General features: G+C 38.7%; 1 protein-coding gene across 3 annotated transcripts in view; it reads left to right on the top strand.

The window, feature by feature from the left end:
• The window catches only part of TRAPPC9 (trafficking protein particle complex subunit 9), a 469,613-nt gene that overhangs the window by 65,121 nt on the left and 386,172 nt on the right, over window positions 1–18,320 (top strand). For all 3 annotated transcript variants that reach the window (XM_042869462.1, XM_042869461.1, XM_042869463.1), the window contains 2 exons: window positions 2,591–2,754; window positions 9,561–9,713. In XM_042869462.1, the coding sequence (XP_042725396.1) occupies window positions 2,591–2,754; window positions 9,561–9,713 (317 nt within the window). The remainder of the gene's footprint in view (window positions 1–2,590; window positions 2,755–9,560; window positions 9,714–18,320) is intronic.

Genomic DNA, 18,320 nt, shown 5'->3' with positions numbered 1-18,320 from the left:
AATTTGGCTCTGATTTTTCCATAAATAATTTTACTTATGTGGAATGAGTTGCATTGGTAACATTTTATTGCAAAGACATGAAAGTCTCTGAAATACTCTGAAGACAGCAAAGTAGTAAAACAGTGTAGTTGCATTGCATGCTGGTGAACTGGTTATATAATATTTGCTAGGTATGCAGTCTATATGGTTTAGCTGTTGTAGGGAACTGGTAGCTCATGGCTTGAAAGGATAATTGAGCACATGGTGAAGGGATGTGGCTGGCCTAGGGAGCACAGGCAAATTGTTTGCACCTGTGTCCCTTATGCAACCAGAAGGGGTGGCCCTGGGCTCATGTAAGGGCCAGCCACTGAAGGGAGAGCATCTTCTGGACCTAGGCTGCTTCCTGTGGAGGAATGTTGTGTAGCCACTGAGCTCTTTTATTAAAGAATGTGGTTTGAAATACAGGGGGAATTGCAAATATTCTTAAAGGAGCATAATACCTACTCTTTTTGGATATGTGCTCTACTGAGAATATGGAACATTAATAAGACTTTCTTTGTATGTTGGAGTATATTTCCCTTTTCACTGGTGCTAAGATTGCTCTTAGCTTCTTCAGATGCTTTGGTTTCTGTGTTCAGTCTCAGCTCTTGTGACATCCTAGATATTCAGATGTGCTCCTGGTTATCTTGCAGTATGCCAGAGGTCTTTCTCTGCCACCACTTTGTCCTTCTCTCAGACTTTGTGACAGTAAATTGTGTTATGTAGCTCTTGTAAGCTCTACTTTATCCTCTGGAGAAAGACACTGTAAAGAAATAACAGAATTTACAGTCAGCTGTAGAAGATCTGAGTAATTTTTCTTCTCCTGTATTGCTGGTGTGTTTTATGTTTACATTTGCTTTGAGACCCAGCCTACCAACATCTGAGCTGTATTCCTGAAAGGAAGTCTTTTTCTGACCGATCACATCAGCCTTTGTTGAAGGTAACTTTTCTGAGTTTATCCCCAGTTCATTTATTTTTGAAGTGTTTGAGATAACTTTGATACTGAACTTTGTGAATGACTTCAAGGTTTGTTTGAAGGGTCAGTTAAAGACGTGAGCTCTCTTTCTATCTATTCCAGTGTTGGTTGAACTAAGAGAGATTTTGAGTTGATAATCATATTGGCAACAATAATTCCAGGCCTTTCTATGTGTACCTAACAGTTGTTTTGGAACAGTTGTCTTGAAAGATCAGTTTATTAAGCTCAGCTTAGCAGGAGCTTTAATGAATCTTCCTGTGCTTGAGAATGACTTAATAGCTATTTTTTTATTATAGGTATATAAACACACATTTATGAATAAATTTATATGATATATGATACTACACTACTGAGTGAAACGTTATTGATGGCAAAGGTTTTAAAAAGAGAACTGATGGGGAGGAAGACAAATTCGTAAATAGAATTATCCAAGATCTATTGTGTGGATGAACTTCAGTAAGTGACAGTCAGTTCCACAAGAACTAGAAACTTTGGAAGCTTCAGGCCAGTGTGCTGGGCATCATGACTACTTCCTAATGTACTGAAACACTTCCATGGTGTTCTTATGCTCAAAATTTTGTTCGTGGGCAAAAAAAGCCAAGAACTTAACTGTTCACATCTTAGCAGACTACTAAAGGAATCATTGTTAGTACGTATTATTGACGAAGGAAGAAAAAAATACTGTGTACAGAATCATGCATTTAAAATTGTTATATATGTTCTTCCTACCTGTTTTCCTGTTGTTATTCTCACCCACCCACTGCTTCTCTGGGTCCTAAGAATGGCACTTTCAGCCTGCAGCTGCTGTTACAGTGAGTTGTCTGCATCTGGAAACCTTCACCATGAGGAACACATGCTGATGTCATTTTTACTCTTCATTTTTTTCCACTTGGAGATGCATGAGACTATTTTTGTGGTTGCTAATACACTTTTTCCACCGTGCTCTGCCTTCACATGCTGGTCTGGTCATTGAAGATATATCTACCTTCATGTAGGACATTGACAGTATGGTGGTGGAGTTTGGGAGTGCTTAACAATGTAAAGTAATTTATCCTCTTCTGTAAGTATAAAGGTTTCATCTCACCTGAGGCTTCTTCTGCTGGTTGAATTTATTCTAATTTTTTCAGTGTCGATGGGCTGATCAGAAAGCAGTACAGACTTCAGGATCCTGCAGATGGCTCTCGCTGGTATCAGCCATGGCGTTCAATACCTTCCCTTGATTTCCTTTTCTCTTTAGTACTCAGACCTGGTGTTCAAATACTTGGTAGATCAGATGTCACTTCTTTCAAGTTTGGTGATTCTGATAACCTGCAATTGTTTTTTTTGTTCTCTTAATTTTTTTCAAGGGTTTTTTAACAGGCTTTCAGTCAGGGAAACGTTTCATATTGTTTTGCACAGCACTAACATTTGTCTTGGTATAAAAAAAATAGAATGACATCATTTTCCATTCTAATTTTAGCCACATTCAAGTATCTTCAAGATTTCAGAGCCATAGTTTTTGAATCTTTGAAGAATGGCTAAGAGAACGTAGTAAGTTGGACACGCTTTTAATGCGCTTATTGTAATACTCTTTGCATGTTTGTCATATCTTTGTAGGTCCGCTCATACGCTTCAGCCTTCTTCAGGAGATGAAGTCTCCACTAGTGTATCTGTCCAGCTTTACAATGGAGAGACTCAACAGCTGATCATTAAGTTGGAAAACATTGGAACAGAACCATTGGAGACGTTGGAGGTCACGGCGAAAACAGTCAATACAAAGGGTGTGTATGCTGTTTTAAAATTAGGAAGAATAATCCTTTTCATAAATAAAAGCAGGACTAGTTATGTTTGTAGGATGTTTTTTAGGTCAGATTAATGCAAATATAATACCTGTTAAAAACTTTTTTTTTTTTTTGTATAAACTTGAAAATGAATGTAAGAATATGCAGGAAGAAAATGAAGGAAAATGTGGAACCATCTGTATGTAAAGGGGTCATATGATTTTTCATATACTTCCTAAAATGAAGTGCTCAGTAAGCAATAGGAAAATGTGGGATGGAACACTTTAAAAAAAAAAAAAAGAAAAAAAAAAAAAAAAGACACAGCCCAGATAAAATGCTTTGAATTAAAAGATTGAATTGAAGATGCAGAAGAAATATGCAGTACATTTCCTGCTTTCACTTCTCCCAAAGTACATACTTAAATTTATCAAATAGTCTGAGAGGCAAATACCACCTCCTTGTGATGGTCTGTCAGCTCTATTGTCCTGTGAGGCATCATTAAGAAAATGATATTAACAGAAGAACTACAGATGACGAGCAATAGAATCTATACATACAGTAGAAAGATCTCATTTGATTGTAGATTTTATTCTATCAGTGCCAGATGATTTAAATGCGATGTGATACCTGGTGTTTTTTGCTCTTTTCAGCATTCAGGCTTGTCTTTTTTTCAAGAGCATATCCTCTTCTCTGCAGCCTGAGAGACAAGGAGTTGCCAATCATCCAAGAATAGATTATCTGTCAGGGAGTTGTTACCAAGAATAACTTCAGAAGTTGAAGTAAAATAGTTTACTGTTCTCTGTTTCAGTAATTTTAAGGTGTTCATACTGTGCAAAGTTCTTGCTGTATGTTTGTAAAGGAAAGACTAAATACTGTGAGTGAAGGTTTGTCAGCAGCATAATCTTGTCAGTGATGCTGTATGAATGGAAATAAGTGAGTAGTACATGAAACTGCATTTAATAGAAATGCAAACTCCTAAATTATTATACATTAAGATATTATGTAGATTGTTAAGAACACTAGGAATTATCTGTAGTTAAGAGAAGTTAGGAACTATCTATAGTATGTATTAATAAATGGTCTCTTGGATGTTCTTTACTATTTCTTACTTGAAATGTGGCTGTAATGCAAGCTGCTCGGGGTTTCCTTGAGAGCTGGTTGGCATCTTCGTCTGCCATTATGGCTGTTTGCCTGCCTGTCATCTTGGGAGCCTGTAAGAAGTGGTTGCCTAACTTCGGCCAGAGACACAGAGCCTCTAATCTTTCTTGATTTCACCTGATTTTTTCTTTCGTTCTTTCACTTATGACACTTCTTACAAATCTTGCACAGCTGCTGCATGTGTGCCTGTCTAGCCTGTTCACAGATTTATAAGAATCATTTAGCTTGGCAGAGACCCTTAGGATCATCAACTCAAACCATCAATATAAGACCAGAAAGTCCCATCAGTAAGCCATGTCCCTAAGTACAAACACCACAAATCTCTTGAACGCCTCCCGAGTTGGGGTTACCTGTCTCTCTGAGCAGCCTGTCCCAATGACTAGCCACCCCTTCTGTGGAAAAACTCTTCCTCATATCCAATCTTAACCTTCCCTGGCACAACTTGGGGCTACTTCCTTGTGTCTTGTCACCTGGGAAATAAGACTGATGCCCAGCTGGTAGTTCTTGGGAGTGATGAGGTTTCTCCTCAGCCTTCTCCAGACTGCATCACCCCAGTTCTCACAACTGCTCCTTTTAAGTCTTGTTTTCCTGTTTGTTGAACAGTTTTGTCGCTCTTCTCTGCATGCTTGAGCAGCTCAGTGTACCTCATGCATTGAGGGGCCCAAAACTGAACACAGTATTTGGAGTGCTGTCTCACCAGTGCCATCTACAAAGGGACAGTCACAGCCCTGTGTTCTGAAACAGATCCTGAAGCAAATCAGAAAAAGGGAATTGTCATATTGTCACAATAAATTCTATCAATATCATGTCTTTTAATGTCTCGTTATACCAGTCTTGTCTAGCAGGCTGTGATATCTGTAAGTCAGACATCACATGTATGCTGTGAAGGCCAGCTGTGTCACTTCATGTTGTCACTTGCTGTGTCAGATTCTCTTACACTTTTGTAGAATGATGATGTGCAAAGGATGACTTTCTATCCTCTGTCTCCAGTCAGCTCTTGCCAGAGGATTGTTATGTCAAAGTTAAGGGGTTCCCACTAAAGGCTTTTGTAACTCAGCTGTTCAGTCCATTCTGGAGAAAAGGTGACCCTGATGTGTTTTTGAAGCTTGAAGCATTGAGAGAAGAATGCCAGGCATTCTTACCAGACTTGCAGGCTGTAGCAGTGAGTGCCAGCTGCACATGCTGAATGAGCTTAAATGATAGAAGCAACCAGTCCTCATTGATCTTTCCTAAAGTGATTGCTCTCTGGAACTTAAACATATGGAAATAAATTCACCTGTCTAACTCTGTTCTTTTCATGGCCTTTGAAAGCATCTGCTTGTGGTCTCAGCTGTTTAACCATGCCTGATCTCAAGTGAGAAAAATCTACTCTGAGGACCAGGTAGCTATTTTTAAGAGTTGCAGATATGTATCTGCTTATCTTTTTTTCCAGCCAAAACTACGAGCATTGGTAGTCCTGCTCTGGTTTTCGCTGTGGGATTTCTCAGTTTTTTTCCTTTCTGCCCTGTTATTCAGGACATTTTAAGATATTTACTCTTTTTTTTTTCTACTCCTGGGATGAATGTTAAATGGTTCATGGTATTAGAACAAGTTCTTGTCAATTATAAGGGTGTTTGTTAGCTGTGTGGAAGCAGCTCTTCAAGATACATTTACATTGTAAAGGGTATAGCAAGGTCTGCGAGTCTATTTCTGTCTGCTAGGTTTGAGTCCAAAATACTCTGTAATTATCTCCTCGGTTTGAAAGATGCTGTTTTCCTTCAATCTGGAAGAAGATATAATAGTAATATTGGTTAGTTGCCGATGAGCACACAAGCTATTAATGTTTTTAACCTTGTAATTCTAACATGCGCAGTCTGCGGCTCCAGATTTTCATAAAACCTCGTGGTTACTCTACATTGGTAAATTCACAACTTCTGTTTTCACTAGAATTACGTGCACTTGACATTTAATGTGAATGAATGTCTATGTGTTCAGAGCTGATTGTTGCTTTGGGGTCCTGTGTATTCTGCTGGGGATATACAGATCAGCTGGTGTGGCAGCAAGAAGCAGAGATGCAGATTACTGTGGAAGTCTGTAGAGTTCTGTTGCCTTGAAACATATCACATTTTTATTTTCAGTTGTTTATCCTCCGTGTATGCAGTGTGCTTTTGTTTCTTGAATTCAGAGATATGGACCATTCTGGTGTCATCTGTCTGTGCTCTTGCATTACTATTTCCTCTCAGAAGCTCAGCTTGAGAAGCAGCAGTTGTTTTGGCTGTGATCTTCCTAGAACTTAACTGTCAGTCATAGTCTGCTATTTTTTTCTTTGTACTTTGTTTCTTTTTGCCCTTACCTTTAAACCTTTTCCTTCTCTGTTCCAAGTGTTTTAATTAAATTGTTTGCAATGTTGCTAGAGACTCAGTGGTCCTCCAGGCTGAACTGCAGCTTTTTATCCTGCTGTGCCTATTTCTATTTGTCAGGAATTTACAACTCGGAGTACTATTGCACATACATGCACTTTCTGTGATGCTTTAAGTTACGTTTGCAATCTCAAGGCTGATTACAGTTACAGTTAGTGTAGGGTTCTGTGCCCATAACCCCCACCCTCTCAATTCTGCAGCAGAAAGTGAGACAGGTGTAAGATTCTCTTTTAGGGCTGATGGTTCAAGAATTCATAGAACCTTAGGAGAATGTACTTTGGGAGATCTCTCAAGTCTGGCCATGGTTGTGTTTGTAGTGTACTTAGTATCCTTAGTTGATGCGTATCCCCGCGCAGTCCTCTTTAGGTAGCTCATTAATTAAATTTGCTTAATCCCATTTTGAAGCTGCCTGCCTCTGTGTGTTGGCATTTTATGGTTTTTGTGGTTACAGGCAAATAATTCTGATAGGCATGGTAGCAATCGCAGTGCGTGTTGTTCTGTACAACAGTATGGCCTTGTGATGGTGAGAAAGTAAAAACTCTCCTAATGGTTACTTGTAATTGGTATGCAAAATGCCAGTGTGGAATTGTTTTTATGGATCTTAAAACCTGAAGATGTTGGAGTTGAACCTGAAATTATGTTATGGGTAAGATACCCTATGATATTTGTTGTGATTTTAGTGATTTAGTCTCTATGAAAAGGATATAATAAGTTTCTCATTTACACTCCTGACTGGAAGTGGCTTGAAACTTCAACTGTTGAATGCAGATTTTAGACTCTGGAACCAACTGAATGCAAAATAAGAATATTTTCCATACAACTGATAGGTTTGAATCCCAGTGTTGTGATATAATTCAGTGTAATACTGACTGCTAAACCAGGTAAAGAAAATAATAATGAACTATAAACCACTAATACTTAATATTGAACTTGATTTTTCAACTTGAGCATTCAGACTTTGTCTTGTAATTACAAGTGTTAAATTAGAGTGTATTTCTTGGGTACCTTAATACCTGCAGGGGTTGTTTTCACTCTAAAGATCTTTTCACCCTTAATATCTTCAAATGCATTTTTTGCTTAATGGAAATACAGTTTGGAAACAACTTGTTCTTTAAGCTGGAAATACAGTCAAGTACTTGGGATATGTCATTTTGATTTGAGGAAAAATATCCCTGTAACATACTATGTTTTTACTTATCAGGAACAGAAAACAGAGATTGCTCTGCTTTTAAAATGTATTTCCTCGAAAATGAATGGAAACTGGAACAATGAGTTTGTTAGAGCTCAATCATTGGATGAGATGGAGGTGACTTTATGGAAACAACTATTAGTGGGATTTCTTCTTTTTACCATATTTTTGGTCTTATAGAGAAGTCTGTAATATTGATTTGGTGAGGGAAGAATGAAGACAATTATTCTAGAAAAAGCATTTATCATTTAGGCAGAAGCAAGGGAAAAATATTCACTTGTTTTTCTGGATGCAGCTGTTTCTGGGTAAATTAATGAACTTTTGACTAGAATTCTAATTATTCTTGTTAGATCATTAAATCTAGACTGTAGCTGAAACAGTCTTCCCACTGTTTTCTTAAAGATGATGACTGGAAAGGCCCTGAAGTGCCAATACACTTACTTGCTTGTAAATGGAGCCTGGTACAGAGCAGAAATGAGCTCTGTGACTTTCTCTGCTCCTTATGCAAAACATTGCTTTTTCAGTGAGCCTTTAGAATAATTTGTCAGCATTTTTTGCTGACGTTTGTGATGTGTTGCTATGAATCAGTAAATATCTCTGAAATGCTCCCAGTCTAACTATCAAGTTTATGTTACGTACGTAGACATTCGTGCCGGTGCTCACCTTTTTATGATCTTACAAATATTAGTGGATATTAAGATTTATATATACTTATGGATGTGGTGGTTTCACTCCCACCGAGTTGCACACCTGCTCTTCCCTGCTGCCATGGATGTGGGAGAGAACTGCAGGGGCAGAGGTGAGAAAAATCACGGGTTGTAATAATAAGAAAAAAGAAACAGGTGAACAAGTGATGCAAAGGCAGTCACCACCTGCTACATCTAGAGTAGCTGTTTTAGACTGTTCCAGTACTCAGAAACCTTGTCTAATTAAAAAAAATAAATAAATCTCTTATGTAAACTTCATAAACTTCACAGAATACCAAAGCTTTTTTGCTTTTATTGAAAGCACTTAATCAGAAAATCATAGAATGGCTTGGGTTGGAAGGGACCTCAAGGATCATCAAACTGCAACCCCCCTGTTGCAGGCAGGGCCACCAACCTCCCCATTTAATACTAGACCAGGCTGCCCAGGGCCCCATCCAACCTGACCTTGAACACCTCTGGGGATGGGGCACTGAGTTCAGTTTTTGGCATATCTTTCAACTTGAAATAATGCAACTCACCCTTCTTCCTGAAGTGGCATTGACCTCTGCTGCTCTTCATAGTGGATTATTTGTTGTTCTTGGAATGCTAAGGAGGCTGCATGAATGGTAAAAGGATCTCAATTTATTGCAGATGAGCAATAAATGATGTTCTTTGTTTTTGTTCTTTTCCTCCTATTACTTTCTGGTGTTTCAGGAGTAGGAAAGAAGAACCAATAATGACTTGTTGCATGTCATGAGAATCAATGATAAATCGTTTATTAACCCATATCTTTTAAGTAAACTACTCCTACCTGGTGCTATTCTTAATGTTTGAATGTTGCATACTTTGTGCTTCCCAGTTTAGAGGAAGGACTTTGTTTTCTTTACAAATAATTGAATGCTGATGGCCTTCACTGTCTTCTTCATTGCTTGTTAACTAACTGTGTAGTGATGCCACAAGTGTTTCAGAATTGTAACTTACTTATTTTGGTGTAATATCTTAATGCTTTTTTTTTTTTTTTAACTAATGTGCCACTTCTTAAGTGGGAGCCTAGAAGATTCAGAGCTATGTGAACTTTTCAGGCTATGTTTTTGAGTATTCAGAAATTATATTTAATGCTACCTATGGCATATGTTGGTTTTTTTCTGTATTTATTCACCTAAATTTATATTTTCAGTTTTGTGATCCTTTCAGTCGCTGTAATATCTCTGATGCCTTCTATTGTTACGATCATTTCTGATGCCTTATGTCTAAATATCTTAGAATTTAAACAGAAAATGAGAAATCAGTTAATGCTCTGCACAACAGTTACAAAATGAAATATTCTTAATGATGGTGATCATAGTCTTAAAATTTTTGCTTATTTTAATACAGAGAAGCTGTATGGAGACTTCCTGAGTTGGAAGCTAGAAGATACGCTCTCCCAGTTTCCTCTGAGACCTGGGAAGATCGCAACATTTGTTGTAAACATTAAAGTGAAGCTGGACTTCTCGTGCCAAGAAAATCTTCTGCAAGATCTCAGTGATGGTGAGTTCTTCATTTCCTCTTCCTCAGCAGCGTTTTGTGAACCGCTGAGAAGCGGTTGTCCAGTCCTTGTGCCCTTCTTCTTTGAAATACGGCGTGTGATATTTTAATATTTATAACTTGTAATGCAGAAGCAGCTCTTCATGAAGATTATGGATTGAAGACTGAATTTTTGTGACAGCTTGACCAAACTTTGACATGAGATACCATCTTGCTCTTTTAAAATTTTTCTTGATAGAGATTGTTCTCTGATGGAGAAAAACAGTTTGTAAATATCTTTTAGATGTTTAGATGTAGCAATTAATATCAAGTTGGTTATTTCATTTTACAGGATTGTAGAATTGTTAATAGTGGCTGATAGTTTTGACAGAAGAGTCATACTGGTTTGTAGGGTGTAATCCCTCAAATATTTCTGTTTTCTTATGCTTAAACTCATAGCTTTTTGAAGAGGAAAGAACAATGTTTGCGTGTATTAGAATGATGCCATATTACAAGCACCAGATACTTGTAGTGAGGATTTCCTCTTTATCATGAACATGGTCTTACTGGAGTAATTGCTATACTCTGTATTTCTTCAATTGTCTGATATATTTACAGTAATTGAATTACTTGATAAAACATAGTATTTGTGTATCTTAAAGAGAACCATGTAATAATTACCTCAACTTTTCCCTGAATTCACTTCTAGGTGTACGTTGTTTGTGTAATCAATAATTACAATACAAATATTTTTCAATGTAGAAAAACTGCAGTGAAATGGCATGCATAGCTTAATCAAAGCCAAAAGGACTGAGTTCTGTGAGTCACCTTGCATATGCTTCTAAACAAAAGTTTAAATTATTTCATTATTTTTTAAACATTCTGAGTGTAAAATAGATTTAAAAAAAAAAACAAACAAACAAAAAAAAAGAAAATGTAATGTTTCTATGCTAAGGCTTACTTTGAAGGACTCCATTTCTTAATTAGTACTGTGCAAAGGCTTGAAAAAAATTTTTGATGGAAGGAAGAAGGAAAGCACCCTGAAATTCTGACGAAAATGCAGATACGTAGGAACTGAGGTTTAGAGAAATGTCCTTTATAGGAAATGTAATTCTATGCAGCACAAATTTTATGAAACAAATTTACAGAAGCAGAGTATAGGGGAACTATTGAATTATTTTACTGTTTTAGGAGCATAAAATACTGCGCTTCTTGCAGATCCCTGAACTGCTGGTCTTCATGTTCCCTTGCAGATGATATTGCCATGGAAATTTCAGTAACTTATTGCTCGGTGATTTTTAAGGGCTTTTATGAGCTCATAATTCAATTCCTTGTCCATTACATTGTATAGAAATTGCGTAGGCTGTTTGATTCAAAATGTAAGTTTAGCTTCAGTTTTGTTTGGAATTATCTTTCTAGTTGGCGTTAATGGAAAAGAAATCTGAATCATGGGTATGAGAAGAAATTTGATCGATGTCATCAACGTGACTTAAAAAGAAATTATGAAAGTCAGTATTGTAAAGGTAGACATTATGGTTTTTAGTTCCAGTTCTCTTGGTTTATTTTTGTAACTTTAAAAAAACAAAAAAAAACAAAAAAAAACTTCTTTCTGCTATTTGCCCTGTCTCATAAATCTCCAGATGTAATTGAAAGCTAGATATGACGGGCAGTTTTTTAGATGAAATAAGGTACAAACAAAATATACTGCAGAAGAAGTTAACACGCTTTATGACTGTTTTCAAGAGTGGATAGTGACAGGACAAGGGGGAATGGTTTTAAACTGAGACAGGGGAGGTTTAGGGTTGATATTAGGAGGAAGTTTTTCACTCACGGGGTGGTGACACACTGGAACAGGTTGCCCAAGGAGGTTGTGGATGCCCCATCCCTGGAGGCATTCAAGGCCAGGCTGGATGTGGCTCTGGGCAGCCTGGTCTGGTGGTTGGTGACCCTGCAGATAGCAGGGGGTTGAAACTCGATGATCGTTGTGGTCCTTTTCAACCCAGCCATTCTGTGATTACTTTCTCCTTGTTACTAATTTGAAATAGCTGTGGAACAGTTTTTTTTTTTTTTATTATTTTAAATAATATGTACGTAACTTCTATGCGGCCACCTATGGAAAAAAAAATTTCGTTCAGTGTTTTTCCCTTATTATTTTTGTCTGGAGCTTCTCTGATGAGATGTTGTCCAACTGCAGACAGGAGGTAGTCAACCTTTTTCAGTAATGATAAAGAAATAAGGTCTGTTAGGGTCAAGGTGACAGGTACCACCTGTACTTCAAAGGTATTACTAGAAATGCTATGTACATTAATATTTTCACTCACTACTGTAATTTTTATGTATTTCTCTGAAGTCTTACAAATACAACACATTTTGAAAGAGCAGGTAACGTCCTGTTATGAAGTACAACAGAAAACTAAGAAGGTCAATGGCAATTACAACATGTCTTTTAATCTTATGGTAGCTATGTTATCTTTTGCTTTTGAAGACCAGATTAGACCAGATTTGCAGTGATGATCAAAATACTTGTGTCTTTTAAAAGTAATGCCCTTAGCGGGGCATCTGTTACTTTGATCTGTTTTCACTTGCTGCTGAAATTGCTTCCTTTTGTTTATAATCAGAATGCAGCACAGAAGGGACAAATTACAGATGTTTCTGATGATACACTTATCCAATTGGAAAATAAACTAAGTTATCAATCAGAATTGCTGATCTAATTCTTGTGTGTTGATGGTATACTGTCGGGTAAAGAAAAATGTTAGATGCTTTTCTAGATTAAAGGAAACAAAAACACATGAGTGGCTGTACAGGATCAGATCAATGACAGTCTAGTCCAATATCCTGGCTGTGATAATGGTTAAGAGCAGATGCCTGGGGTACAAAATAGGGAAAATTATGAACATGTATGTGATTTTCCTTTGTGTTTGAGTTCCAACTTCCAGAATCTGGTACAATTTCTGTTTTTTAGGCATTGTTTGCGTTCTCAGTGTGTTTCTACTTCATAAAATTCTTTGCACTCTGCCAGACCTATTCATAGTGTGCAGAGAAGCTGCACAGCTAAATTATTTTTGTCAGCTTTCAGCCTACTGGTGTCCTTCCAATAGTATATATTTCCTTGTATTTTGAGAAGCAGGTAACAGTCCATCTTCTAAACATTTTATCAGTGCTTATGATGCTACACACTTTTCCAGTGTTATTTTTACGGTGGTCTCTTTCTCAATGTAAAGATTTGTTTGGCTTTGCTGACCTTGTTGTGGGAAGAGTTCCATACATTTGTCAGCATTATTGTCTCTTTGGAATGCTCTTGGTTCTATATCCTTTCAGAGGTCTTTATATGCTATTTGGAAGGCAGTCTGTGTACTTCAGTAGTGACCAAACGATGCTCTTCGTTGTTTTCTGTTTCTTGCCTTAGAATAATGCACAGCTTATTTACTGTTTTCTGACTGTTGCTCAACATTCATTGTTCATGAATCTGTGAGTCACAGCTCTACAATCTTGCTTCAGAGCAGTAATGATATTCTGAGAGTCTCTTATTTCACATATAAGGCTACGATTTTTTTCCCTTTTATTTCTGCTGAATTTCACTTGACATCTTAGTCACTGAGTGACTGAGTCTTAGTGACTGAGCCCAGTCACTGAGTTTCATAAGACCCTAGCTGTTACGCCAGCAACTGGCCGTTCTCTATGTTGTATAGGCTTCAACTCTGGGACTTGGGTTTGTATGAATATAGCCTTGTAACACACCAATAACACAGAAGTGTGTTTGCCCATTAAAACCTGCCATTGAGTGCTTCTGTCACAATCTGTTTTGCTTTTACAGAATCACAGAATGGCCAGGGTTGGAAGGGACCTCAAGGATCATGAAGCTCCAACCCCTGCCACATGCAGGGCCACCAACTTCCCCATTTAATACCAGACCAGGCTGTCCAGGGCCCCATCCAACCTGGCCTTGAACACCTCCAGGGATGGGGCATCCACAGCCTCCCTGGGCAGCCTGTTCCAGCACCTCACCACTCTCTCTGTAAAGAACTTCCCCCTGACATCCAGCCTAAATCTTCTCTCTTTCAACTTAGAACCATTTCCCCTTGTCCTGCTGTTGTCTACCCTCTGGCTCCCCTCCTGTTTGTAGGCTCCCTTTAGGTACTGAAAGGCTTCAATGAGGTCACCCCATGGCATTTCCTTCCTGTCTTTAGAAATAATTACTTTGCAAGCAGTTGGAACAGCTGGGCAGATGTTCTTAGGACTCTTTATTACTTAAAATTAGGAAAACAAGGCTTATATTTGAAGGTAGTTGCCAGAGATCTCTAGAAGGTTTTCTGAACACCTCTAATCTTCCCTGTGCTGAGTTCAGAGTTCCTTCTATTTGTGCTCTTGATTCTGTGGTCGGGAAATTCTGTGTATGTATTTAATGCAATTCCAAGGCAGTTGTACTCAGTAAGACTTGAGGAAGCACTGTATTGCTTGGTACAGCCTGGCTTAAGGAGCTTCAGCAGTAAGGTGTCTCCCTGCTGCTAGATGAAGGATTTCTACAGAATGTTCACGTTGTGAATATAATTAGTTCTTCTTCCAAGTCTTTATAGTTTAATTTCTGATATCTCCTTTTTCCCTGATGTTAAACAGGACAAGAACAATAGCTGCTCTTTTGGATTGTTTTATAATTGGTAACTTGTTAGTGGGAAGGAGTCTTTGAAAAAAGCTTCTATTAAATGAGGATAATGTTTTGTGAAGTAAATTAAACTGCAACAAATACTTCATTATGCAGAAGTGTTAGTGTTTGTTCATTCTGTGCATAGGGGACCTAAAGACAGATGTGAGACTATTTAAATACATAAACTCATCAGAGGAACTAATTACATGCTAAGAGAAGCAAAACTGTGCCTTAAGTCAATCTTCTCTGGGGAGGAAAAGGTTGCAGAGAAATAATAGTGTGTTTCTAAAAGCAGTGATCTTGAATGTGTTCTTAATATCGGTATATGAGACTGTTTTGCATCTATTTTGGAATTGCTTTGTTGCTTCTATTTCATAGCTAGATTTTATTCACTTAATGTTCTTACAAAGCTTGTAGATATTTCTTACTTGGTTTCAAGTCTTGCCTGGTCTGAAAAATCAAGTAGCCCATGTAATTCTATTAGGATAATCATTTTATTGATGATGTCAGAAGTCCTAAGAGATATTTCAGTACTATCATATGTGTTATTACTTTTAGTTGTTTTTACTGCATTTAATCATTCAGAATATTTTCTGGTTGATTCTAGTTTTTGGTCTCAACTTTGATGTTAATCTTCATTTTTAGTTGCGCTTCTAATCGGAGTAAATGAGTCTTTATTGACGAATGCTTCTGTCCTTTGAATTCATCAGCAACCTATTTTAAAAACTGTTAATTTTTTGAGAATTTCTTACAGATTTTCTTAAATTCCAGCTTTAATATCTACAGAAGGCAAGCTGCCTTTTTCTCTTCCAATGGCCTTTGAATCCATCTATCTCATAATTTGATTGTTACAGAGGTTATTTTTTTAACAGTATGTAAATGCTGAAGGCCTTCAGCTTGTGTCAGTTGTACCAGCTGCTACACAAATATACAGTAAGAGGTATTTTAGACCCCAGATCTTTGCGAAGAAAATAGCTAAGACGGATATGAGACAAGCAGTCATACATTTCTTATTAGAACATGCAGGCTAATTGATTGATCATCCTGCTAAGTTTCCTCCTGTGCCATTTCTTCGCGGAGGTTATTTACTTCAGTGTCTTATGTAGTGTGTGAAAATACATTCTAGTCTTTGATTATGCATTTCTTTACATTTCACTTACACTCTTACTGAGTTCAGCATTCCAGTGCTAATTCAGTTAATTCAACAATCTCAGGAGTTGTAACCTTGTTCTGCATTTCCTATTGTTAATTACTGCTTTTATCCTTATCAACTGTAATGGAGTTTCGGTGGAATGCTCGCTCTGCTGTGTGCTGTCTGTGCTCTGGCCCTTGGAGCCAGTGAGTTAAAGCATTCCTTGTAGCATCACCTGGAATACTGCTACCTGTGGTGCCTGGTGCTCAGTGTGTTAAAAAGAGGGAAGGAACTGCATCTTATCACCCATCTGTACTGTGAAGAGTGAAGCAGATAATACTGCACAGTTCTCTGGTCTCTGACACAATCTGTTCTTGTATCATTTTCCTACTTGTCTGTTGTGGTTTATCACCCCTTAGGCAACCACGTGCGCCGTTACCCCCATCAGTTGTTATCGCTGAGCACGATGCCCTGTGGTATGAGAGATCCCTTTGGACAGTTTCAAGTGTCCTGTTTGTATCCCCTCAGCTCCTTGTGCACCTCCAGCTCCTTGCAGGCATGGTGGTATAAGAAATCTCAAAGTCCTTGTCATAATATAAGCACTGCTGTGCAACAGCTGAAACATTGGGGTAATATCAACACTTATTTTCATAATAAATCCAAAACATAACACAGTTGGAGCTACAGTGAAGAAAATTGACTATTCCAGCCAAAAGCAAAATATTTTTCTCTGTCTGGGGACTGCAAGTTCCTAGAATTCTGTGGAATTTTCACTTGCAACAGAATGCAAGATCACTTGTTCTTTTTCTGAAGAAAAAGAAAGTGTATTTGTGCTTGGCAAGTATTCTCTATCTCCTGTCATGAACTATGTTAGTATTTTCTCTTTGTGGTGAAAGTATTTTGAAACTTTTACAATATTCTTAAGAGCAATTGCCTATCGAGAAGCTTTTTACTCCAAATTTGTCACACTCACATGTTTGTCAGAAGAATGAAAAAAAATAAATATCTTGGCTGAGAAGACACTTAGTTTTCATGTTCTATATTCAAATTCCATTTGGATTAATCTCTTCGGTTATAATTTCATTCTGCTTAAGTACTCACAGATAAAGATGTTACTACAGTCCTTTTCTTGGTTTTAATCTCTAGTAGGATGACTTCAGATGAGGACCAAGCATCCACCCAGCTGCTTGCCCACTCTCCCTCAACAGGATGGGGGGGCAACAGCAAGATGAAAAAGTGTATGGATTGAGATAAAGGTTGGGAGATCACTTAACAATTGCTGTCATGGGCAAAACAGTGTCAACCTTAAGAAAATCAATTTCTTAATTAAAACATAATAGGAAAGGTTGACGGGAACTGGGCTTGTTTAGCTTGGAAATGGGAAGGCTCTGGCCTTCCAATTCCTGAAGGGAGCATAGAAACAGGAGGAGGAACAGCTATTTACAAGGGTGGATAGTGACAGGACAAGGGGGAATGGTTTTAAATTAAGACAGGGGAGGTTTAGGTTAGATATTAGGAGGAAGTTTTTCACTCAGAGGGTGGTGAGGCACTGGAACAGGTTGCCCACGGAGGCTGTGGATGCCCCATCCCTGGAGGCATTCAAGGCCAGGCTGGATGTGGCTCTGGGCAACCTGGTGTGATGGTTGGCGACCCTGCACGTAGCAGGGGGTTGAAACTCGATGATCATTGTGGTCCTTTTCAACCCAGGCTGTTCTGTGATATGGTACTGTGAAGACAGATTTGGTTGCTGAGATCAAAAAATCAAAACAGGATCTTTCTCTCCCATTCCCAGGCCCAATCTTGCCTCTTGTCCAACCCCCCAGATGGTGCGGAGGATGGGATGGGTGTTGGGCTCAGCCCATCGCATCCCCTGTCAGTCACTCCTTTGTCCTCATGATGCCCTGCTCCAGCAGGACCCGTCCTGGGCTACAGCCCTTCAGAAACATCCTGCTTCTGCAGGGCTCCTGAGGGCTGCAGAAATCACAGCATCAGAATCATTGAGGTTGGAAGGGACTTCTGGAGATAACTATTCCGACTTCCTGCTAAAGCTGGTTTCCTGGAGTAGGTTCCACAGGAAACTATCTAGGTGGATTTAGAATATCTCCAGGGAAGGAGACTCCGTAACCTCTCTGGGCAGCGTGTTCTGTTCACACTCAAATGTCACGCTCAAGCAATCTTTTCCTCATGTTCAGATGGAATTTCGAGTTTGTGGCCCTTGTCCTGTTGCTGGATACCACTGAAAAGAGCCTGGCTTCGTTCAATTGTCTCTCATCCATCAGATATTTATAAGCATTGATAAGATCCCTTCTCAGTCTTTTCCAAGCTGAGTATCTCTTCCCTCAGCCTGCTGGCTGCACTATTTTAATGAAGGATACTGTTGGCCTTCTTGGCCACAAGAGCACACTGCTGTCTCATGGCCAACCTGGTGTCCTTCAGGATCCCCAGGTCCTTCTCCTCACAGCTCCTCTCCAGCAAGTCAGTTCCTAACGTGCACTGGTGTATGTGTATTTTCCTCCTCAGGTGTAGAGATTCTAAACTTGTCCTTGCTGAATCTCATCAGGTTCCTCCCTGCCCGGCTCTCTGCTCTGTCCAAGCGTCCTAGAATGGCAGCACAGTGTTCTGGTGTGATGTGCCAGCCGCTCCTCTCAGCCTTGTATCATCGGCTAAATTGTTGGGGGGGACTGTATTTGTCTAGGTGACTGATGAAGATGTTGAACAATTCTGGATGCAGTACAGACCCCTGGGGAACATCACTTAACTACAGGCCTTCAAATCAGCTGTGCGCTGCTGATCACTGATCTCTGAGCTCTGCGAGAGCTCGATCCACCTCACGTGTCTCCCTGCTGTGGTGTGG

Source organism: Lagopus leucura, unplaced genomic scaffold, assembly GCF_019238085.1.
Source record: "Lagopus leucura isolate 7727_CA_CO unplaced genomic scaffold, USGS_WTPT01 Super-Scaffold_100002, whole genome shotgun sequence".
Lineage (NCBI taxonomy): Eukaryota > Metazoa > Chordata > Aves > Galliformes > Phasianidae > Lagopus > Lagopus leucura.
This window is presented reverse-complemented; position numbering and strand designations above follow the sequence as displayed.